The 24623-nt window shown below is 39.3% G+C and overlaps 1 protein-coding gene and 1 long non-coding RNA gene across 2 annotated transcripts; both read left to right on the forward strand.

Moving 5' to 3' along the window:
• LOC110262940 lies at positions 17854-18476 on the forward strand. The gene is made up of 2 exons (XM_021103531.1): positions 17854-18222; positions 18335-18476. The coding sequence occupies exons 1-2, from the start codon at positions 18006-18008 to the stop codon at positions 18463-18465; spliced, it is 348 nt and encodes a 115-aa protein (XP_020959190.1). The 5' UTR covers positions 17854-18005; the 3' UTR covers positions 18466-18476.
• On the forward strand, positions 23584-24159 carry LOC110262941. Its single transcript, XR_002347953.1, has 2 exons — positions 23584-23678; positions 23791-24159. It is a non-coding gene; the product is annotated as an uncharacterized LOC110262941 (long non-coding RNA).

Consider the following 24623-nt stretch of genomic DNA (forward strand, 5'->3'; position numbering starts at 1 on the left):
CTCTAAGACTAGAAACCCTAGCTTCTATCGTGCTACCGTTTGTCTCACCATCGCCATCTGTTGTAGTCAAAATCGCCAATTGCTAGCTTTCGCGTCTCATCGTTCGTATCATCGTTCCCAAACCCCTCCACTACAGGAAAAATGTTTACCGTCAGAATTTTTTGTTCGACGGTAATTACCGTCAGATTTAGTGACGGAATATAGTTAGCATGAAAGCAGAATATGTTGGGTGTTACCATCAGAAATTTTCTGATGGTAATATTGGTGCTACATCATCCATCTCCTGCCATATTACCGGCGAATTAAACTGACGGTTTTGCCGACAAAAATGTTTTTAAATTTTTTTTAAAACATTTGACTAGCCTATTGCCGTTGGAATATTCTATCGGTAATTTTGACGATAGAATTTTTTTTAATTATCTTTATTTTTCCATCCATCTCTAATATACCCAAATAATTAACAATTGAAATAGAGCATGAAACCTTATGTGAAGTACGAAAAATATAAATTACAAATACGAAATGATGGTAACTGAAATATCTGAAATAATGCTAACTATGTTACATTCACAAAACTATGTTTATATTTATTGAAATATATATTACAAATACGTAAAGTTTCTTAAAAAAATTCATATCACAGAACTATGTTTACATTAACCTTAATCAGATTCATCATCTTCTTCTTCTGATTCACCATCCTCCTCTTCCGAGGTAGTTTCTTGATTATCATCGAACTCGTCTTCCTCTTCTTCGTAGCCATCGACCCCATCTTCTTCTTGAAGATCGTCGTCTTCTAGTGGAAGTGCGTCGGTATCTAGTCTAAGGTCAATGATGTCATCATCCATAACAGTAAACCTAAGGATGATTGACGAACAAATTTTTGTCGGTAAATAATTTCACAAATATATTCTCGTTGAAAGTATAGTTTTTAAACCAACAAAAAATCCTTTTGTACAAATAAATTTGGTTGTCACTTAAGCAAACCCAATAAAAATAAACCGAAGTATTTAAACTTGGGTCGTCTCTCAAGGAATTGCAGGGAGGTATAATTTATTATTGGTTATGGAAAAGTATATTTTTGGGGTTTTGAAATATGGAACAAAGAATGTAAATAACAAGGAAATTAAATTAATAACTAAGAAAACTCTTGGCAAGGTGTATGAAAATTGGACATCCTATCCTAGTTATCCTTATCAATTGTGATGAGAATTGTTCATTGCTCCCACTTGGTTATCCTCTAACTATGAAGGAAGGTCAAGTGGATGAATCAATATGAATCCTCAAGTCCTAGTCAACTCCCAAGGAAAGACTAGAGTTAGTGGAATTCAAGTCAATTAGCAATTCTCAATTATCAATCAACAAAGTAGTTTGATAACTCAAGAGTCTCCAATTAATCAACCAAAGCTAAGAATGTAAAATGCTAAATTAAAATCATAAATATGAAATACCTCAAATTGCATTAAATAAAGAAATCAAATCTAACATGGAGTTCATAAACCAAATAGCAACATAAAGTAATCAACAAAGGGAATAAATAAACTAGAAAGCTAGAACAAATAAAAGTAGAAGAGAAATTAAATTAAAGGAACATTGAACCTGGAATTGAGAAGAAATTGAAAGAAGAAATCCTAAATCCTAAAACCTAGAGAGAGGAGAGAGCCTCTCTCTCTCTCTAGAAACTATATCTAAAACCTAAATTGTGAATAATGAAAAGTTGTCTGAGTGAATGAAGGAATTTCCGCACTCTGTAGCCTCTAATCTGTATTTTTTGGGCCAAAAACTGGGTTGAAAACAGCCCAGAAATCGCCCCCAGTGATTTCTGCAGTTGTAGTACGTCGTGCATGTCGCGCGTACGCGCCAAGTGCGTGTGCGTGTCACCTAGCTGCATGGCCACTATAATAAATTATCTATCATTTCGAAGCCCCGGATGTTAGCTTTCCAACGCAACTAGAACCACCTCAATTGAACCTCTGTAGCTCAAGTTATGATCGATTGAATGCAAAGAGGTCAGGGCTGACAGCTTTGCGGTTCCTTCATTTTTTTGTATTCCTTCCACTTTTGCATGCTTTCTTTCCATCCTCTATACCATTCCTGTCCTATAATCTCTGAAAACACTTAACACACATATCATGACATCGAATGGTAATAAGAGAGGATTTAAATTAGCTAAATTACGACCAAAGATACATATTTTCAATCATAGCACAAAATCAGGAAGGAAAATGTAAAACATGCAATTTATATGAATAAGTATGAGAATAGTGGATAAAATCCACTCAATTAAGTACAAGATATACCACGAAATAGTGGTGCATCAATGATTGGCTCACTAGTATCAACCACCATTTTTGAAGGAGTTGGGTCCTCAATCTGGTAAGGTTCCTGACCCTCTATTCTATCATCAGACTCGATGCGGCCTCTTGGCTTAGTCTTAACTACAACCACCCAACTAGACTTGCATGAACCCAGATAAGGCAAATAGTATACCTGTCATGCATTTTGAGGCACTATAAAAGGATCGTAGTGCCTATATTTCCTGGTTACGTTAACTTCAGTGATATCGTAGTCCTTGTGCTTTCGTATTCCTTGTCACTAATTTGGATCATCCCATTCATCTTTAAACACGCACACCTTGTACATAGTGCGGCAGAAATACTGTAATTCAATTATATTTTGCAACACACCAAACTAGTCAGGAGGACCCCTGCTTAAATCCTGACAAACCTGAAATCTGGTGTTATCTATTTTCTTTTCAATCGATCACTGTAAGGTATGGAACCGATATCCGTTAACATTGTATATCGGGTAGCTAGTGGCCTTATTCATTGGGCTCCAACTAAGTGCAACTAGTTCCGAATCTGTTGAGTCAGTTAGCTACACGCTGGCGTATTCTCTGAACCACCATGAAAAATTGTTCAATGAGATCTCAGGATTTGCCTCTTGAAATAACCTTATGATAGAATAGGATAACGGAGTTTTAATTAGATTCAGAAGCTTGTATATTACTGTTGCAATATTTACAAAGACTTAAAAATTGACATGAGGTATGGTAAAATTTGGCCACAGTTAACCAACATATGCAGATGTGCAGCGTTGATTTCCTTCTGCTCTAACTAGTAGTCACCGTCCGCACCTATTGCAGCTCCTTCTGGCAAAAAGACTAGGTATGTTGTTCCACTTGATGAGGATTCTCCCCTCTCATCATTACTTGCAACCCTTGTTCTATATGACTGATTATGAGACTAAAAATAGAATGAGCAAAATGCGAAAATTTCCTTAGCTAGGAATGCTTCACAGTGCACTTGAATGAACCAATCATCCTCTCAAATGGGTACATCTACCAAAATTGGACTGGCCCACATAGTATTACTTCGTACAGTAGGTGGACTGCTAAATGTTCTATAACGTCAAAAAAAGATGGAAGGAATATCCTCTCTAACTTACAAAATATGATGGGAATGTTTTTGTCTAGACTATGACATGATTAATGCCAAGTTTTGTAGCACATAACTACAAGTTCTCTGAATGCAATAGGAAGTAAGGACTTCATGAAGGCGTGACAATCATAGCTTTTTAACCCAGCAAGCCTACCTTGTAACACATTTGCATACCTGCCATGTTAGAGGTGTAACCATCAGGAAACCTTAATTCTCTAATTCACGTACAAATATTTTATCTCTGCTCCTTCGTTAGAGCGAACACCACCTTTAGTTTAGCCCACCGCCTGTTATCAAGTCTATTTAATTTCAGATCTAGCCTTATCATTGTCCTTTGTTCGCTCATCATCCATTACTGTGTGCATGATGTTATTAAACACATTTTTTAATGTGCATCACATCAAGACAATGTCGAATCAAATTATCTTTCCAATAAGAAAACTTCTAAAATGTACTCTATTTAGTCCAATTTTGCTCCCTGCCATATCCCAAAGGTCTCAAACCTACCCCTTATCGATGATCTGTGGGATTCTTCGCACACACTGCCAAACTTGCCTACCACCCAACCTCACAGGTGCCTCTTCTTGTTTATTTTTATTCTTTTTAATGAGTCCTTGTGCCCCAAAAAGGATGATCCATGTCAAGGAATCTTCGATGGTAATCAAACCACGAATTCTTACCGCCATTCATTAACCAAAATGCCTTTGTATCCTCCATATAACTGGGACATGCCATTCTTCCCTGAGTGGACCAACCTGACAACATGCCGTATGCAAGAAAGTTGTTAATGGTTTGAAATATCATACGTTTGTACACCATGGATCCACAACTCCTATAACTCGTCCACTAAGAACTGTAAAAAGACATCTATTTTGTCCTTTGGATTGTTGGGACCAGATATGATGTAAGTTAAGAACATGTATGGGTCCTTCATGCACATTTCAGGACTCAGGTTATAAGGTGTCATGACTAAGGCCAACAAGAGTACACGTTACCAAAATTGAAATTCGGTGCGAACCATCAGAGCATAAAGCTTGTCTAACGTTCTTGGCTCACTCACAAATGTAGGATGCACCCGATCAAAATGCTTCCAAGCTTGTTCGTGTGATGGATGCATCATGATTACATCATCTCTCTTGTTGCTACTATACCAGGTTATGTAAGGGGTCGAACTCATCGATGCATCCAATCGTTTCAACCTAAGGATTAAGGGCAAGTAGTGCATCCGTTTCATCAAAATTCTCTTTAACCAGCATTTACCAATATGTTCTCTCTTGACTTGGAACCTCGATGATCTACAAAATCTGCATTCGTCTTGTAGTATAGCATACAATCATTCAAACAATAATAAATTTTCACCGTATTTAGACCCAATTTCGAAACTAGCTTCTTTGATTCATAGTGGTTTCGGTAGATGCCAGTTGACCCTACAAGTACTAGTTCGTTGCAAAGGGTGGCTTACTTATCAAAAGACTTTTAGGTGTGATTTGACTCTGACTTAAAACTCTTCATTCTAAAACATACAAACAACTTCAAATGAACGCACCCCTTGTACAAGGTTTTGCAGCAGATTCTAGCAGATGATAAAATCCATTTACTTCCAGGTTAGGCTTTTCTTTGGCCTCTTTCAATTCCGTAACACCTCTTGCATCACACACCATCTCATTGTATCTCTCTTGGGTAGCCTCCCAAGTCATTTCATCCATATTTAGGTCTTTCACCACCCATACTCTCGTTGATTGGCAACCGAACCTATTCAAATTAGACGCAGACCGGTTAATTCCCTGTTCATCTACTTCTCTGTGTTCCGTCTACAGCCAATACCCATCCTTGAATCTGTTATGGTATAGGTGAAGCGTTATATCTGTAGGTCCTAACCACTTAGTTAGCTGACACTTTTGACACAAACACCTAGATATCCCTTCAGACATTAACGGCTCCATGCTGAAGACATGCACGACAAACGCATCAACTCCTTCAAAGAATTCTGGTTTTAAACCCCCTGATGACAAGTCATTTTATGCTAGTTTTACAAGCATTTTTCATTAGTTTCATTAGGTTTTATGCACTTTCTTGCACCATAAGTAAGTACTTCGAGTGGATTTTCCTGATTTTGTTGAACCAATCAAACATCATGTATTTTGCACAAAATCATAAATTTTATGCTAGAATTAATTGATTTTATAAATGATGCAAAGAACTAGTGATTTTGGTGGGACTTTGATTAGTTGTTTGGTTGCTTGTAGGTGAAGAAATGGTGGAAAGAGGAAATTTTAGCACACTTTTGAAGTTTGAGCACGCTTTGTACCTTAGGCCACGCTTTAAAAAGTGTGGCCCATGAAAATAAAGCGTGGCTCATGACACTCCAGGAAGGCCAGCGCTCAACCAAGGGAGCGCTCAACCAAAGGAGCGCTCAAGCAAGGCCAAAGCAAAGAGGAAGCATGCACAATGAAGGGTAGCACTCAAAACTTCAAGCGCAGCGCTCCTTTTTGCCACCTTTTTCGTGACACTCTTGGCAAGGAAACAAGGGAGCAAGGCCAGCGCTCCAAAGGTGCAACGTAGCGCTACCCTGGAGCTGCCCCATGCGCACCAAATTTGCTAAGCCAAGGAGGAGTAGCGCTCAAACATTCAAGCATAGAGCTCCGTCTTCTTCACTTTTTCGTGCCTCTAGTCCAAGAAACCAAGGCACACAACCAAGCATACTGAAGAGTAGCGCTCAAGAATTCGAGTGTGGCGCTCGCTTTCTCTCACTTTCTCGTGCTATTGGCCAAGGAGAACAAGGCTCTTGCCCAAGAAATTTAAGGAAGCGAAGTGCTCTCACCAAGGCTCAAAAAGGGGAACCAAGCAAAGGCCAGAAGTAGCGCTCACAATTTGAGCGCAGCACTCACTTAGTGAATGCTATGGGCAAGGACAAATTGCAACCAAGGCTCACCAACAGAGTGAACGCTAAGTTCACAAAATAAAACGGAGCGCTCCACTGGAGCTGGCCTCCAACCCATGCCACCTAAACCAAAAGCCACCCGGATCTATTTTTCATTCAAGGCCAACTTTGAAAAGGCCACTCCAAGCTTTGAAGACCAAAATAGAAAGTGTATAAATAGAATTAAGTTTGATTTGTAAAGGACCTTTTGCTCAATTTTTAGTTTTACCTTTAGTTCACTTTTTAATTTTCACTTTGGAATTTTCATTTGAGATTTGGGAATTGGATCTGGTTTTCTTTCTGCATTTTCTTTTCTTCTGCAACTTTCACTATCTGTTCTTGGAATTTGAATTGAGATTGAAGAGCTCCATTGATTCTAAGTTTGAGAATCATCTTTTACCTCTCTTCTCAATTGTTCTAAGAATTGGATCTGAGTTTAGTTTTCTGTTTTCAATTTCTTTCATCTACAACTTCTACTTTTCTGTTTTGGGTTTTTAAATTGAGATTGAAGAATTCCATTGAATCTAGATCTGAGAATCATCTTTGCTTTGCTTTCATATAGTTTTGGGAATTGGAGAATTGGATTTAAGTTTCTTTTGCTATTTTCAATTTCATTTTATTCTGCAATTTATTTTCTGCTTGATCAAGAGAGTAATTGAGATTTAGATCTGCTTTCTAATCTCATTGCTCTTCTTCGATCTTCAATGTATCTTTAGGATTTCATAATTAACTCAAGTTCTCTTGCTGTTTGGTTTCTTGAAGAAATTTTCCATTTCTGTTCTTGCTACTGAGATCCAGATCTGAAGTCTTGTATCTCAGAGCTTTCTGATTTACTATAACTTGCAATTTCTTGTTCAATTCCAATTCCTAGCACCCAAATCCTTTTATTCTTCAAGCAATTTACATTTCTCAGCAATTTAGATTAAGCAATTTATATTTCTTGCACTTTAAGTTTCTATAATTTACTTTTCTTGCAATTTAAGTTTCAACTCTCTTACTTTCTTGTTCTTCAAGTTACATGCAATTTATCTCTTCTGCACTTTATTCTTCTGCTCAATTTATCTTCTGCACCTTTATTTACTTGCCATTTAGCTTCTGTCAATCAAAGTCACTCAATTTATCAACTGTTTGCTTAACTAAATTCATCACCTAACTAAAATTGCTCAATCCATCAATCCCTGTGGGATCGACCTCACTCTTGTGAGTAATTACTACTTGATGTGACCCGGTACACTTGCCGGTGAATTTTGTGTGGGAATATGATTTTCACACATCAAGTTTTTGGCGCCGTTGCCGGGGATTGATTTAGATTGACAATGATTAAGTAAGGTGATAGTCTAGATTAAGCATTTTCTTTTCATTTTTACTAAGCATACTAACTGTTTGAATTTTTGCTTAAGTTAGCACTAACTTCACTCTAGCAGTAGAGTGTTTTCATTTTGGTTTCTGGTTGTGTTTGTATGTCAGGAGGGAGAGGAGGTGAATCCACATATCTTAACTTGGACGAGAAAACTCTTCGAAGGTTAAGAAGAGAGGCAAGAGGAAAGGGGATTATTGGTGAAGAGGAATCAAAAGGAGAGGATCAAGTGATGGAGGAGAACATCCCAGTTCACAATGAGGGTGTGGCCAACAACCATGGCCAACCTCAAAGAAGAGTCCTAGCCTCCTACACTATCCCGAACCCAAAGAATTGGGGGAGTAGCATCCTAACCCCCAATGTCAATGCCAATAACTTTGAACTCAAGTCTCAATTGATCACTCTGGTTCAAAACGACTGTCAATATAGAGGAAGTGCTGCTGAGGATCCAAACCAGCATCTCTCTGTGTTTTTGAGAATTTGTGACACTGTTAAAACTAATGGAGTCAATCCTAATATCTATAAGCTTCTTTTATTCCCATTTTCACTAAGAGACAAAGCCACACATTGGTTAGAAACCTTCCCTAAGGAGAGCATTACCAGCTGGGATGATTTGTTTAGCAAGTTTCTAGCCAAATTTTATCCACCTCAAAGAGTAATCAAGCTAAAAACTGATGTGCAAACCTTCAGACAGCAAGAAGGAGAGTTATTATATGAATCTTGGGAGAGGTATAAGGCTCTAATTAGAAAGTGTCCAGAGGGAATGTTTAGTGAATGGGTGGAGTTGCAGAACTTCTATGAAGGCTTGTCCTTACCTTCAAGGAAAGCTTTGGATTATTCCTCAGGAGAATTTTTGCAAATGATGAAAACTGCTCAAGAGGCACATGATCTCATAGATATGGTAGCCAACAATGAGTATTTCTATTCCTCTGAAAGGCAAGCAGCTCCAAAGAAAGGGATATTTGAGCTTGAAGGAGTTGATACTATACTAGCTCAGAATAAGCTCATGCACCAGCAGCTCCAACAACAAATTGAAACAATGTCAAAGAGGATGGATGGATTGCAACTTGCAGCAGTGAGCACAACCAACCAACCATCAGTGGTTTGGGGATAGCAAGAGGAAAATTATGAGGAGCAGTAGCCTGAACAAGTGCAATACATGCATATTTAGAGCTCTGGATCAAATGACTTCCATGGAGACAGTTACAATTCGTCCTGGAGAAACCACCCCAATCTGAAATGGGGAGAAAACCAAAACCAGCAACCTTGGCAAAGAAATTCAAAACCAAAACAACTCTAGAAACACAAACCATCAAAACCATCAAAACACTAACCAAAATCCATACAGAAAATCATAAAATAATCAACCCCAATCCAACTATTATCCACCCAACAACTCATCCACTAACCAAAACAATCATGCACCCTCAACATCCCATAATAAACCACAACCACCCCAGGAATCTCAAAGGATCTCCAACTTAGAGATTTTGATGGAGAAGATGATGAAGCACCAAGAATTGGCTAACAAGAACCATGAAGCTTTACTGAGGAACTTAGAAAGGCAGATTGGCCAATTATCAAAGCAAATAGTGGCTGAAAGAGCACCTAATACACTACCAAGTGACACCATTCCCAACCCGAAGGAAGAATGCAAAGCCATCCAATTAAAGAGTGGAAGAACCTTGGTAAATGACAAGAAGCCAGTTGAGAAAGAAGCCACCAAGAAGCCAATAGAGGATGACAAGGCCAGCAGCAGCAAAGAGCAAGTGACAATTAAAGAAAAGAACCAAGAAAGGCTCAAGGAGAAAGAGGAACCTCAAGCCCCAAAGAAAGGAAAGGAGGTCATGGAGGAACAGTCATAAGAACAGAGGACAATGGTGAAGACTCACACTCCCTCCATTCCATATCCTCAAAGGTTCAACAAGGAGATCAAAGACCAACAGTTCCCTAAGTTTCTAGAAGTATTCAAGAATCTAGAGATCAACATCCCACTTGCAAAATTCCTCAAAGAGCTCGTCAACAAGAAAAGGAGTTGGAATGAGAGAGAGACAGTGATCCTAACCCAGGAATGCAATGCATTAGTCCAAGAAGGCATTCCACCAAAACTCAAAGACCCTGGGAGTTTCTACTTGCCTTGTACCATTGGAGACACAGTCATTAACAAAGCACTCTGTGATTTGGGCTCCAGTATTAACCTCATGCCTCTGTCTATGATGAGAAGGCTATCTATAGAAGAAGTGAAGCCAACACAGATGTCATTGGAGCTAGTAGATAGATCTTTGGTAATTCATGAGGGGGTGATTGAAAATCTCTTGGTTAGAGTGGGAAAATTCATATTTCCAGCAGATTTTGTAATCTTGGACTTAGGAGAAGAGGAGAATGACTCTCTGATATTAGGAAGACCTTTCCTGGCCATAACAAGGGCCATTATTGATGTGGAACAAGGAGAATTGATTCTGAGGGTAAATGATGAGAAGATCACCTTGAATGTCTTCCAAGAAGTACAACATACTGTTAAGAAGAAAAGCTGCGTGAGGGTTGAAGAAGAAGATTTACAGTGGAAGGAAAAACCCAATGAAGAGCTCATCAGCTCATCTGCAAAGCAAGAGATGGACAGTAGAAAAGAAAAAGAGGGTAAGAAACATGTGAAGGCTGAGAAGAGAAGGCAGGAAGGGATTGAAGAATTGATTCTTGAGAAGGAGGTTCCTGACATTAAATCTGATGTAAAAACAGAAGAGCCACTAAAGAAAAGAAACAAGAGCAAGAGAAGAGCTCCAAAAGGGTGGAAGAACAAGAAGATACCAACTGAAGGATTCTCAAAAGGGGACAGACTGAGATTGATATACCAGTAGTTGGAGACAAATCCACAAATTGATGATTACTACACCATCAACAAGATACTCTCACTGGAGCATGTGGAGATTGACCATCAACGTACAAGAAGAAGGCTCACAGTGAGAGGAGACAAATTGAGGCACCACAATCATCAACCACCCTAACAAGGGACCAATGTCAAGCTAGTGACAATAAAAGAGCACTCCATGGGAGGCAGCCCATGATTTAATGTTCTTGCTGTTATTTTAATTTCAATAATTACTGGTTTTTCTAGCATAAATTTGAGCTCTCATAAGTGGATTAAATAATTGCACATATCATTTTAGAGCATATGTTTGAGTCCTAAGTTTGGTGTGCCTAAAGACACTTTAAAATATCTTTTCAAGCATGATTGATCATAGAACCATTCTAGGATATATACTCATTCTTTCTCTTTAAGTATATAGCCAAACCTTAAATTTGGTGTCTGTATATGTTATGAATTCCAAGAAAGTCAATTTTTACTTAAAGGCTCAAATTCATGAATAGATAAACCATGCATTGCATCGATTTTTGAGTTTATGGTATTATAATAGAAAATAAAATGTTCCTTATAATGAATGTACCAATTATGGCGGATACTCATTGAGTTTTATATGGATCCTTTAGCAGAGAACAAGTTTGGTGTTCACCAAATTATGTTCAAAATCTAAAGAGCATAATTGGTTATGTATAAATAAGGAACATGTAGAGGTACAAGGCATGATTTAATTGCCTTGATTTAATTGTATAGGTACAAAGGAAGATTGAGAAGAAGACAAAAGGGGGCATGTACGGTTGTCACAAGATCAAAAGAGAGTCACATGTGCCTAGGGAAGTGTGCTCTCTTGAAAACAGAATATGCATGGCTTTGCATCTAGGAGGCCGAACCAAATGTGCCCAATGAGGAAGCAATCCTTGTCCTCCTCCATCCTTGCATGCAAGCCGTCCATGCCATGAACTTTCTACAATAATTAGCTCAATCTTCACCCTTCATTGCCACAAAGCTGAACCATGTGTGACCAATGATGGAGCAATCTTTGTCTTCATCCATCTACACATACAAGCCGTCCATCTCATGGATCCTCAACAAGGAACTGCTCAATCCTCACTACTCCTTGCCACATGACCGAGCCAAGGCTTCCCTCCAACAACACCTCCCCTTCTATAAATTGGAAGCAACATCCCTTAAGCCACACACCTTTATTTTCTTAGCATAAATCCTCCAACTCTTTGCTTTGTTTTATGCCTTGGCTACAAATTGGTAGTAGCACTTCTTAAGCTCACATAACCATTGTTCTCTTCATATATTCATCCCACACACTTTTGCTTTCTTCGTGTAAATCCCCCACAAGACCTACATTGTTCTTTACTCACCCAAAGACACCACACAACACCTTACCTTCCATTTCCTCCCTCACAACCGTGCCTTAATCAAAGTCTATCTTCTCTTCTTCTTTCTTTCCTTCTTAATATATGGCTTCCTCAAGTTCTAGAAGAAGGAAAGGAAAGGAACCAATAGTGGCTGAACCACCAACCTATGATACCAAGAGGTTTAAGTCTCATTTCATGAATCAAGGTATTATAGGCTAATGGAATCAAAGAAAGTCATTCCAGAGACAGGGTTTAGGTTGAAAGATGGAGAATATCCCATCATGAGGAGAATAGAGGTAGAAAGGAGATGGGAACTTCTTTGTGAACCTATCACAGACATCAGTACAGTCATGATAAGGAAATTTTATGCAAATGCTGTGAGGACAAGCAAATACAATCCTCCCTATAAGAGTTATGTTAGGGGATTGAGGTAGATTTTAGTCCACCATTTATTATGAGAGTACTACAGATAAGGGTGATATCATATGGAGAACTCATTTTTGAGGAAGATTACAGGGTGAGAATGACCCTGATGAGATATTAAATAGGTTGTGTCTTGAAGGCAAGGATTGGAAAAGGGACTCAGAGGGAGCTCTAAGCCACTTGAAAAGAATAGATCTCACACCAGAAGCCAAAGGTTGGTATGAGATAGTGAGAAGATCCATCCTCCCTACTGTAAATACATCTGAGGTCACAATCAAGAGAGCAATTCTGACCTATTGCATACTTAGGGGAGGAGAGGTCAATGTCCCACAACTCATCACGGATAGTATTCAAGAAATAGCTGAAGATACTGGTAAAAGTAGACTTGGTCACCCAAGCACTATTTTGAGGCTATGCAAAAGAGTTGGAGTACTCTTTGAGGATGAAAATACTGAGAAGGTAAAAGGGAGTAGAGAGATCACCAAGCAAAGCATGGAGGGTGTCACTGATGACACTGATAATCAGAAAGAGAGGAGAGCTCAAGGAAGAGGGAGAAGACCACAAGCTGAGGGGGAATAAGCTCCTGGTGCAATAGATCTGAGCCAAATGCAAAGATTAGTATTTGAATGATCGTGAGCAACAACAACATTGGCAGCAGCAAATGATGGACAAGCAAGACAACTTCCAGCTCCAGATGTTGGAACAACAAAGGGAGTTTCAAGCAAGAATTCTTGAGGGGCAAAGGGAACAATCAACAAACTTTCAAGAATCATTCAACAGATTGTCCCTACGACAAGCCAAGTATGGGGAGTACACCCAAAATCTCTACCAATGGAAGAACATATATCATACAATTGGAGAGCACAGGTATGTGGATAGAATAAAGTATGATATAGCAACTCAAGAAAAGTTGGACTATGTAGTCCATAGCATGCCAGCATTGAACCAACAGATCAAGCCATTTGAGCAATGCCAAGAGTTGATTGATCATCAGAGAGCACTAGCCAATAAACAAACAGCACACATGCAACAAGGATTGAATGATGCTGGGCTCTAGGATCAGGTAGACCAAATTTGGGATAGAAGGTGCCCTGTTGAAGAACCCCAAGAAAGAAAGAAAGAAAGAAAGAAAGAAAGAAAGAAAGAAAGAAAGAAAGAAAGAAAGAAGAAGAAGAAGAAGAAGAAGAAGAAGAAGAAGAAGAAGAAGAAGAAGAAGAAGAAGAAGAAGAAGAAGAAGAAAGGAGAAAGCAGCATAGGAAAAGAGCAAGACAACTAGAGGTGGTGGAGTTCTTTTCATAGTCTTTTATTAAATAAGGATGATGCATATCTGAAACATGATATGCCTCCAAATATTTTATGTTCTGCATTTTCATATCTTGAGTAGTTTTCTTGTTAGGATTTGCATTATGCTTGTTATCACTCATCTGCTTTAAATTCATGTTTTGTCTCCCTTTATGCATCAATAAGAGAAAATGTTTGAAAAAGAAAGTGATTGTCCAATGTTGTAAGAGTTAGATTGAAATTTGTGGTGGTAATTGCTTGATTAAGATGAAAAGCTCAAGAATAAAAGCTGCATAATAGAGTGTTCTTTGTAGTGTGAACTTGATTGCAGTCATAAAACCTTTTATCAATGAAATTCCCTGGAAAACAAAGCAAAGTAAGGAAGAAAAAGAAAAGAAAAGCCAAGAATTGGCAAAGAAACAAACAATAAGGCTAGACACCAATAGCTTGGACCTTAGGACATATGTCTGTGGTGCTTTTTGTCTAGGATATGCTTGGACAATTAGGTTTTGAGGAGTCTTTTAAAACTTGGTAACTTGAATTAACTAATCCGGGATTATCAACCGAAAGTCCATTATCAAGAGCAACCTAGCTACAAAGCATTAAGTTATCCAAAGAGAGGCTGGGCATCAATGTTTCTAAGAGAATTTGTGAGCCAAGTGTCTGTGGTGAAGAAGTGTTGAGCAAAATTGAGCCAAAAGGCTGCTGCAACACTTGACACTGAGTTATCATTAAGGAATAATCTTTCTAAGCAAAAGAAAGAAGGAAAAACCAAAAGGGATCAATCAAAAAGCAAGGCATTATGACAGCAACTCTAGTGAATCCTCAAAGAAGCAATTCTTATCTATCAGCAAAGAATAAATGAGCTGCATGTTTGTCTGCATAAAACCCCATAGTTCAAATTCTATTATCTGCTAAATAAAGACATGTATGCTTCTCTGTTTCATTTCATTTCTTCTCAATGTTTAATGCTTGCTTGGGGACAAGCAAGGTTTAAGTTTGGTGTTGTGATGACAAGTCATCTTATGCTAGTTTTACAAGCATTTTTCATTAGTTTTATTAGGTTTTATGCACTTTCTTGCACCATAAGTAAGTACTTGCAGTGGATTTTCATGATTTTGTTGAACCAATCAAACATCATGTATTTTGCACAAAATCATAGGTTTTATGCTAGAATTAATTAATTTTATAAATGATGCAAAGATCTAGTGATTTTGGTGGGACTTTGATTAGTTGTTTGGTTGCTTGTAGGTGAAAAAATGGTGGAAAGAGGAAATTTTGGCACACTTTTGAAGTTTGAGCACGCTTTGTACTTTTAAAGCATGGTCCTTGAAAATAAAGCGTGCCCATGACACTCCAGGAAGGCCAGCGCTCAACCAAGGGAGCGCTCAAGCAAGGCCAAAGCAAAGAGGAAGCATGCACAATGAAAGGTAACACTCAAAACTTCAAGCCCAGCGCTCCCTTTTGCCACTTTTTTCGTGACACTCTTGGCAAGGAAACAATGGAGCAAGGCCAGTGCTCCAAAGGTGCAACGTAGCGCTACCCTGGAGCTGCCCCATGCGCACCAAATTTGCTAAGCCAAGGAGGAGTAGCGCTCAAACATTCAAGCATAGCGCTCCCTCTTCTTCACTTTCTCGTGCCTCTAGTCCAAGAAACCAAGGCACACAACCAAGCATACTAAAGAGTAGCGCTCAAGAATTCGAGCGTGGCGCTCACTTTCTCTCACTTTCTCGTGCTCTTGGCCAAGGAGAGCAAGGCTCTTGCCCAAGAAATTTAAGGAAGCGAAGCGCTCTCACAAAGGCTCGAAGAGGGGAACCAAGCAAAGGCCAGGAGTAGCTGACGTTAAGATTTTTGCCAGTAAAGAATTTTATAAAAATAGTCGCGTTGTAGATATAGTCTCTAAACCAACAGAAATCCCTTCGTACAAACGTTTTGGTTGTCACAAGTAACAAACCCCTAAATAAATTGATAACCGAAGTATTCAAACCTCGAGTCGTCTTCTCAAGGAACTGCAGGGAAGTATGTTCTTATTATTGGTTATGGAAATTGTAAATTGGGATTTTGAGAATGAGGAGCGAATGGTTTAATTAGCAAATAAAGTAAATGAAGAACAAGCAATTTAAATGGTAAGTAAAATAAATAAATGACTGTAAATAAACTTTTGGCAAGGTATGAGAAATTGGAGGTCCTATCCTAGGTATCCTTATCAATGATGATGAGAATTAAATCTTAATTCCACTTTGTTAACCTTTACTAAGATAAAGGAAGGTCAAGGGATTAATTGGGTTGATCTTCGAATCCTATTTATTTCCTAGGAAAAGATTGGGATTATTGAAGTTCAATTTAATTAACAAAGATAACAATTATCAATCATGTTTGAGTTTGATAACTCCTGAATTACTGATTTCTTAACTAAGACCAAAAGTAGAAAAGTAAATCTACTAGAAAAAAAATGTCTTCAGATGGGAATAACAATAATATAAATAAAAGAAAGTAATAATAAACTGAAATACCTCAATTAACATTAATTCAAAAGAGTAATCTGTAACATGGAAGAATTCATAAATCAAATTGCAAAAGTAAATAAAAGGGAATATTGAACCTGATAAAGAGATAATCCTGAAAGCGAATAAAATCCTAATTCTAAATCCTAATCCTAAAGAGAGAAGAGATAGGAGAGAACCTCTCTCTAAACTAAATCTAAATCATGAAAACTAACTAAAGTGGAGACTCTCTTTGAATGGATGTGTTCCCCCACTTCATAACCTCTGGTCTATGCCTTCTGGACTTGGATTTGGGCCAAAAAGGGCTTCAGAATTCGCTGGGAGCGTTTTCTGCAATTTCTGGTGCGTGGCTCTGTCACGCGTCCGCGTGGGTCACGCGGTCGCGTCATTCGGAATTTTCCTTGGCACGCAGTCGCGTCAATCATGCGACCGCGTCATATGTGTTTCGCTCGAGGCGCGCGATAGCGTCAGTCACGCGTTCGCGTCGCGCTCTCTTCGCACTGGCATGCGGCCGCGTCGTCCATGCGATCGCGTGGCTGCCAGTTTTTTCACAAACTCCGTTTTATGCTTTCCTTCCATTTTTGTATGTTTTCTTTCCATCCTTTGAGTCATTCCTGCCTTAGAAGATCTGAAACTACTCAACACACTAATCACGGCATCGAATGGAAATAAAGGTAATTAAAATAATTAATTTTAAAACATAGGAAACATGTTTTTCACATACATCACATAATAAGGAAGGAAAAGTAAAACCATGCAGTTAATATGAATAAGTGGGTGAAGGATTGAATAAATCACTCAGATTAAGCACGAAATATATCATAAAATATGGGTTTATCAACCTCCCCACACTTAAACAATAGCATGTCCTCATGCTAAGTCCAAGATAAAGAGTAAGGTAAGGTTAAAGTGGTGGAATGTCATGCAATGCAATCTAATCTAAATGCAACTACCTAAATGAATAATGGATCATGCAATTCTAATTTTTATTCACTTGAATATAAAGCTTGCATGTAGTTGAATTAATTCACATTCTCAAGGAGTCATATACATATATACATATAGCCAACCCTTAAATAATAAAGCATTTTAGCAAATGAGATGGAGAATAAAAATATTGCACCTTCCTTTGCACAATAGAACGCAGCAGCCCTCTCTTCTTCCCAGCAGAAAGCAACACACAGATTTGTGAAAGAAAAAGAGATCCGGAAGGGAGAAGGAGGAAGGGCGGCGCCGGCGGGCGTCACTACCGCCACGCCGCTGTGTTGCACTGAGGAGGGGGAACCGGAGACGTGGGACTGTGCAGTGCCGGCAAGGAGTGTTGTCACCGTTGCTGGCGCCGAGGAGAAGGAGAGACTGCGCGACAATGAAGGAAGGGGACGCGGGCCAGAGATGCGAGGAGTGCCGCCATCGAAGCTGCCCTGTTCATCCCTGCCAGTCGTGGTTCTGCCACCCATCAACCCATTCTGTCGCTGGAGACCTCAGAGCCGCTGCTCGTTGCGCCGTCCTTGTCGCCGCCACTGCTTCCATGTCTTCCAACGGCGCTGCTATCGCCACCGTGAGTCCAGAGAGGAAGCGTTGCAGCAACTAAATCCCCAGGGACACGTTCACGAGACGGGAGAGAGAGCGGCGGGGAGAGGGAGGCCGTGCGTCCCGTCGCGCGTGTCACTGCCCAAGGACCGCTGCTGATCCATGCTGTACAAAGCCAACGGCGCTGTTCCTGCCGTCATTAGTGCCACCGGGGTTCCGGCCATCACTGTCGTTGAGGGAACTCACCGGAGTCGTGGAGGTTGTCACCGCTCTTTGTGGTTCTGTGTTGAGTTGCGCCGGTAAGCCTTTGCGGCCAGAAAATGCCCCTGCTGCCGTCGCCGGAAAATTCTTCCAGTAAAGGTCTTGTCATTAGCCTCCGTCCTTTTGAATTCCGAGAATATTATGGTCACTGCATGTTGGTTTCAGTTGTCGTGATCGGAATTCGTCGCCGCTGCCGCTTGAGGTGGCTGCCAGGCTACCGCCGAACCGGTTCGGAGACCGCCGCTGTTTCGGTTCAGCCATTCCTTCTTTGGTTCGGTAAGCATTTTCGATTTTAAAGCCCCTTAGTTACTGTTCTGTTATCATACGCTGAGGTTTGTGGCGTTAATTGCTATACGATTGAGTTTCGGTTGTTGTATGTTGCAAATAGAGTTGTTGAGATTGTTGCGAAAGTGGCTTGGAACCGAGGTTTTGGCTGTCGGGATTTTGATTGTTGATTTCGGGTCGAGGCGGAAAGGATTATGTGACGCGTTTGGGCTATGGTTTTGCGTTTTGAGGTAGGGGCGCTTTCCGAAAACTATAGTTATTATTGGAATTATTACATATGGATACTGTTGTGAGATATTGTGTATTTGGTGATTGTATCTGCCTTATGTGTTATTTGATTGACTCGAGTGATTATGGATGTTGGTTTGGTTGAATGGTTGTGCGGCTTTGTGAAATGTAATGTTTTGAAGTGATTCTTTAAAGATTTGAAATCTGAGTTTAATCCGTTGAGGATTGATTTGATTTGAGTCAATTATTTGATGATGTGAAAAGTCGAATGCACTTTTGAATTCAGCCTGGTTTACTTTAATTGACTTGATCTTGGACAAATGATTTGTTACTAAACCGTTTCTTTAAAGCTTTAGAAATGAGTTAAATCGGTTGATATTGAGTTGATTTTTGAAATGGTTTCCTTGAGATATGCCACTGAGGCGACTGTTGGATTTAGCTTGCTTTTGAATTGATTTCTGGATTCGAGTTGTTGAAAGGAATGAGAAACGGTTTAGTTGGGACCCAAACCGGGTGGCAAAAGTCCAAGTTTTAGGGGAGGTGCTGCCGAAATTTCTATAACATCCGAGTCTTTATTGAAATGTTGTTTGGAAAAATGATGAGTTAAAGACTTCTACTATTTTATTTGAATTATCAAGGAAAGGATGATTTATGCTTTTGAAATGAATTACTAAAGAGGAAATTGTGATTTAGTCTTGCTTCTTAAGAAAGGCATTGTATCTCTTTCAAGAGAAAGTTATTTAGATGAAACTTGTGTTTTAAAGCTATTTGAATGTGAAAAGGGTTTATGCCTTTGAATTTGACTTGGGGGTTTCAATTAAAGAAGTTTCAATGACTTTGAAAGAACCTGAATGTCTATTGACAAGTTTTATTTTGAAATGTTTTGAGAAAGGTTTTAAGTACACTTTGAACTCTGAACTTTTGCAAGACTAAAACAATTTTGAACAGTTGAAACGCTTTAGAATTTATCATGGGGGTTGAAGCTAGTTTTGCCTAAGTAAAGGAAACGGCTTTGAAAGAAATAAATGATTACGTGACTCGGTTTAGCTTAGATCCTATTTTATTACTCAAATCGGAAAGCCAAGGTTTTAATGATTTTAAATGAATTCGGCGAAATGAGTTATGCTATTCTCCCCTAAAGACTTGGGACTCTGCCGAGAAACTTTGTTATAAAATCCCATTGTGGGATAGGTGATTTTGAATGTTCCCAAAATGAATCTTTAACTTTCCATGGTTTTGGAAGTTTCGGAAAGAGGATGCCGAGAGCGTCTTTGTTTTAAAAAGGGAACTCACTTTGAGTAAATTTGGCTTATGAGCCTGAGATGATTTGAGAAATGAGATTTCTAAAAGCCAAGGCTGAAAAGAGTTGAAACTTGATTTCAAAGTGAAACGATTTGAGAAAAAGTGATTTGTGGCTTAAATGCCGGTTTTATGAATTTGATGAGGTTGAATGGTGGAGGTGCCATTTTGCTATGAGCCGAAATGGCTGTGTATGATATTGATTTATGGCAGATTGCCGACTGAGTTATGGGCCGTATGGCTGATTATGAATTATGAATTTAAGCCGGATGGCTGAGATGGATGTTGATCTATGGCTGGGACTGAATGAATATATGCTTGAGACACCTGGGTAGTAGCAAGGGTTGTGGTTTGTCCCACTTGCTCCAGGTCAGAGATTGTGAGGCCTGGGTAGTAGCGGTAGTAGTGGTGATTCCACTCGCTCCAGGTTGAGCTTTTAAACACCCGCCTGGGTAGTAGCCGCAGTAGTGGTTATTCCACTGGCTCTGGGTTGAGCGGGCAGTAGCAAGGGGGTTGTAGCTCAAACCTACTTGCTCCGCGAGGGGTGTTTCTATCCATGGTTAGCTACCAGGACTTGTCGGGTTGGCTCTATAACCGACAGATGATATCATCAGCCACTAGGGACAGGCATACATCATATGCATCTATGTGACATTGCTTGAGTGTGCATATTATACTTGGTTTGCCTATGTGATTAATTGCTAATTGTTCTACTTGCAATAACTGTTTGTTTGTGCTTGCATCTTCCTATTTGTGTTTGCTACTGGGACTCTGTTGGACTGTGGTGCTTTGTTGATGGTTGGATTGTTTGGGCCTAGGGCCGTGGTTGGAATGAGATGAACCGATGGTTGATTTCGGTTTTGTGTTTCTGGTTTGGAATAAAATATGAAAGGCTATTTTGTTCAGTATAGATAAACCGTTTTGAAAGGCTTTTGAGTTTTTGAGAATTGAATGGTTCCTCTTTCAGAAAAGATTTCCGAATTTACTTTTATTGTAAACCGTTGTTTTTGAAAAGAGGCATAAGACGGTTATTAATCACTGGTACGGTTTATCTTCACGTATCTTTAGTGGAAATCGGTTCGTTTGTAATGCACTACTTATTTCCTTTACCAAATTGTAAGCAAATTTTTACTTCGGAGTTTCTTTTCTAAAAAGAGTTTAACTTCCTCTTTCGTACTTGCTATAAATGTTATACATGCTTGTTTGAATATGAAATTTTGAGAATTTTGAACAAGCATTTGATTACTTTCGAGTTTTTATGAACTGCTTTTGGTTAAGTTGTGCATTTAATTATCTTTCTAAAATATTTGAGAAAATATTTTTGCTCTTAGCCAAAGTTGTGTGCATTTTGTTTTTGGAACTCTACAAAATCTACTTCAACATGAAATTGTATTGAAGTAAAGCCACGTTTATGCTTTTGTTACTCCCTTGAAGGATGTTTGTTGTTTAACTTCTCTTTCAGACTGTGAAGTGATATTTTTACAAGTTTTCGATTCTATTAAGAACAATGTATTCGGAAGTATTTCAATTATGCTCTTGAGTTCTGTGAGCTTTGTCTTGGGTTTGAGAGATTCTTCTCTATAAACTTCATACTTCTTCGACTCACCTTGAATTTGTTTCAAACTAATGCGCTGATCCTTCTCCTTGTTGATCCTATTGGATTTCTTTGATTCAAGGGTTATCTTTGAGGTTGTCAATTGAATTGTGTCTAGTAAACTTCATTGCTTGAGTATCCTTGGTTATCTGGGATTGGATATATTCTCTCAAATCTATTATTGCTATCCTTGACATTTGACTCTCCTTTCTAAATCTTGTATCCTTCTGAGTAGACTCGAGAATTGTTTTGATATCACGTGCGACTTGTAGACGTATACGTAATGCGATGAGTTAGTTCTTTAAGATGTGATATGTGTATATGGAAGGTGAAGCGGTAGGTGTGTAACGTTATGATGAGTTGTGGGTGTTTTGTCCCTTGCAAACGAGCTTGCGGGTGTTAGGCTTATGATTGGCTATGAGGTTGAAAAGTGCCTGATGAGGTTAGAAAGTTGAAGCCTTGAGGTTGATATGAGATTAGTGTGCGGATGATAAGCACGTCGTTTTAACCCTATCATGTTTTATAACCTTCAATGCCTTGCCCTACTATCACATGTTTGAACCATGTCATCATTGCTTTGTGAACGCCCATCTTGATTTGCAACCTATTTGGTACCTCAAGTTTTTGTAAAGCTTTGAGATCATATGACCTTGTACATTGAGCCTATCTTGTAACGTTTGCTTTGCAATCACACTACTACCTTTGCACCCTTGTGCATATGACAATCAAAGTATTTGAAAATCGTATATATGATTATATTTTGAGATATTTTTACTTTTTCCTTAAATGTGTTCAAGGGTGAACTGTTATGGAATTTCTTTCATTTTGTATCAATTTTCGAGGGCGAAAATTTTTATAAGGTGGGTAGAATGTAAGACCCAGAATCTTTGAAAAGTCTTATTATGATCAAGTCTCAAATCCTATAGTTATTTATAGCCTTAATTTAAGAGATCATTTTATTAAAGATGATTAAGGCAAGTTTTGATTTATTGAATTTGAGATAAGTTATGGTTATTATCCAATTTTACAATTATTGGATTATTTTCTATATTTAAATCATATAGTTGGTAGTTGTGAAATAATAAGGATTTTTATATGATTCGGATTAAATAATTAATATTTTAAATATTAATACTGTTACTTTGGAAAATAAAGGGTTTAATTATATTATTTCTAATTATTTTGATTTGGACATTTTATTGAAAATAAAGTGTGAGATTGATGAGTAAATAGTATTTTTATACATTATTATTGTTGGGTTAGAATTTATTTCTAATTACTATATTATCCTTATTTTTAAGTAAAATTACTAAAATGCCCTTAACCCTAATTTTTGAAAACGAAACCCTAATTCCTAACTCTCAGCTGCCACACCCCAACCCTTCCTTTGCCACAATAGAACGCAGCAGCCCTCTCTTCTTCCCAGCAGAAAGCAACACACAGATTTGTGAAAGAAAGAGAGATCCGGAAGGGAGAAGGAGGAAGGGCGGCGCCGGCGGGCGTTACTACCGCCGCGCCGCTGTGTTGCACTGAGGAGGGGGAACCGGAGACGTGGGACTGTGCGGTGCCGGCAAGGAGTGTTGTCACCGTTGCTGGCGCCGAGGAGAAGGAGAGACTGCGCGACAATGAAGGAAGGGGACGCGGGCCAGAGACGCGAGGAGCGCCGCCATCGAAGCTTCCCTGTTCATCCCTACCAGTCGTGGTTCTGCCACCCATCAACCCATTCTGTCGCTGGAGACCTCAGAGCCGCTGCTCGTTGCGCCGTCCTTGTCGCCGCCACTGCTTCCATGTCTTCCAACGGCGCTGCTATCGCCACCGTGAGTCCAGAGAGGAAGCGTTGCAGCAACTGAATCCCCAGGGACACGTTCACGAGACGGGAGAGAGAGCGGCGGGGAGAGGGAGGCCGTGCGTCCCGTCGCGCGTGTCACTGCCCAAGGACCGCTGCTGATCCGTGCTGTGCGAAGCCAACGGCGCTGTTCCTGCCGTCGTTAGTGCCACCGGGGTTTCGGCCATCACTGTCGTTGAGGGAACTCACCGGAGTCGTGGAGGTTGTCACCGCTCTTTGTGGTTCTGTGTTGAGTTGCGCCGGTAAGCCTTTGCGGCCGGAAAATGCCCCTGCTGCCGTCGCCGGAAAATTCTTCCAGTAAAGGTCTTGTCATTAGCCTCCGTCCTTTTGAATTCCGAGAATATTATGGTCACTGCATGTTGGTTTCAGTTGTCGTGATCGGAATTCGTCGCCGCTACCACTTGAGGTGGCTGCTAGGCTGCCGCCGAACCAGTTCGGAGACCGCCGCTGTTTCGGTTCAGCCATTCCTTCTTTGGTTCGGTAAGCATTTTCGATTTTAAAGCCCCTTAGTTACTGTTCTGTTATCCTACGCTGAGGTTTGTGGCGTTAATTGCTATACAATTGAGTTTCGGTTGTTGTATGTTGCGAATAGAGTTGTTGAGATTGTTGCGAAAATGGCTTGGAACCGAGGTTTTGGCTACCGGGATTTTGATTGTTGATTTCGGGTCGAGGCGGAAAGGATTCTGTGACGCGTTTGGGCTATGGTTTTGCGTTTTGAGGTAGGGGCGCTTTCCGAAAAACTATATTTTGTATATTGGAATTATTACATATGGATACAGGTGAGGATGTGTATTTGGTGATTGTAGCAGTCCTATGTATTATTTGGTTGTTTTGTATGATTATGGGTGTTTGTTTGACTGGACTGTTGTGTGGTTTTGTGAAACGGAGTGTTTTCAAGTTAATTCTTTTAAAGAATTGAGATCGAGCCTAATCCGTTGAGAATTGATTTGAATTGAGTTAATTTTTTTGGTAATGTGAAAAGTCGAATGCACTTTTGGATTCAGAGTGGTTTAATTTAATTTACTTGGTTTTGATAAATGATTTGTATCGGTATTGCGGTTTAAAGTTTTTAAACAGGCTCATATTTTAGTATTAAATAGTATAAAAGTCGTCGTAATGTCCGAGCTATCAGAGTCGCACAGCCGGAAGTGTGAACTTTGGTAGTTAGGGTGTTACAATATATATATATATATATAGCCAAGCCTTAGATAGTGATAAAGTGCCTTTACAATTGAGATGGGAGAGAAAAAAACATTTTATAAACTTGCAAGACAATTAATAATTTAAGCAGAGATATATGTTAATGAGCTATTGATTCCTCACTGGATTTTGTGTTTACTCTCTAATCACTTAGTGTTTATTGGGTTAATCACTTTATTCTTCTTTTTATTCTTTCTTTCTATAACTTTGTTCTTCATCTAACCA

The sequence above is a fragment of the Arachis ipaensis genome, chromosome B05 (assembly GCF_000816755.2).
Source record: "Arachis ipaensis cultivar K30076 chromosome B05, Araip1.1, whole genome shotgun sequence".
Lineage (NCBI taxonomy): Eukaryota > Viridiplantae > Streptophyta > Magnoliopsida > Fabales > Fabaceae > Arachis > Arachis ipaensis.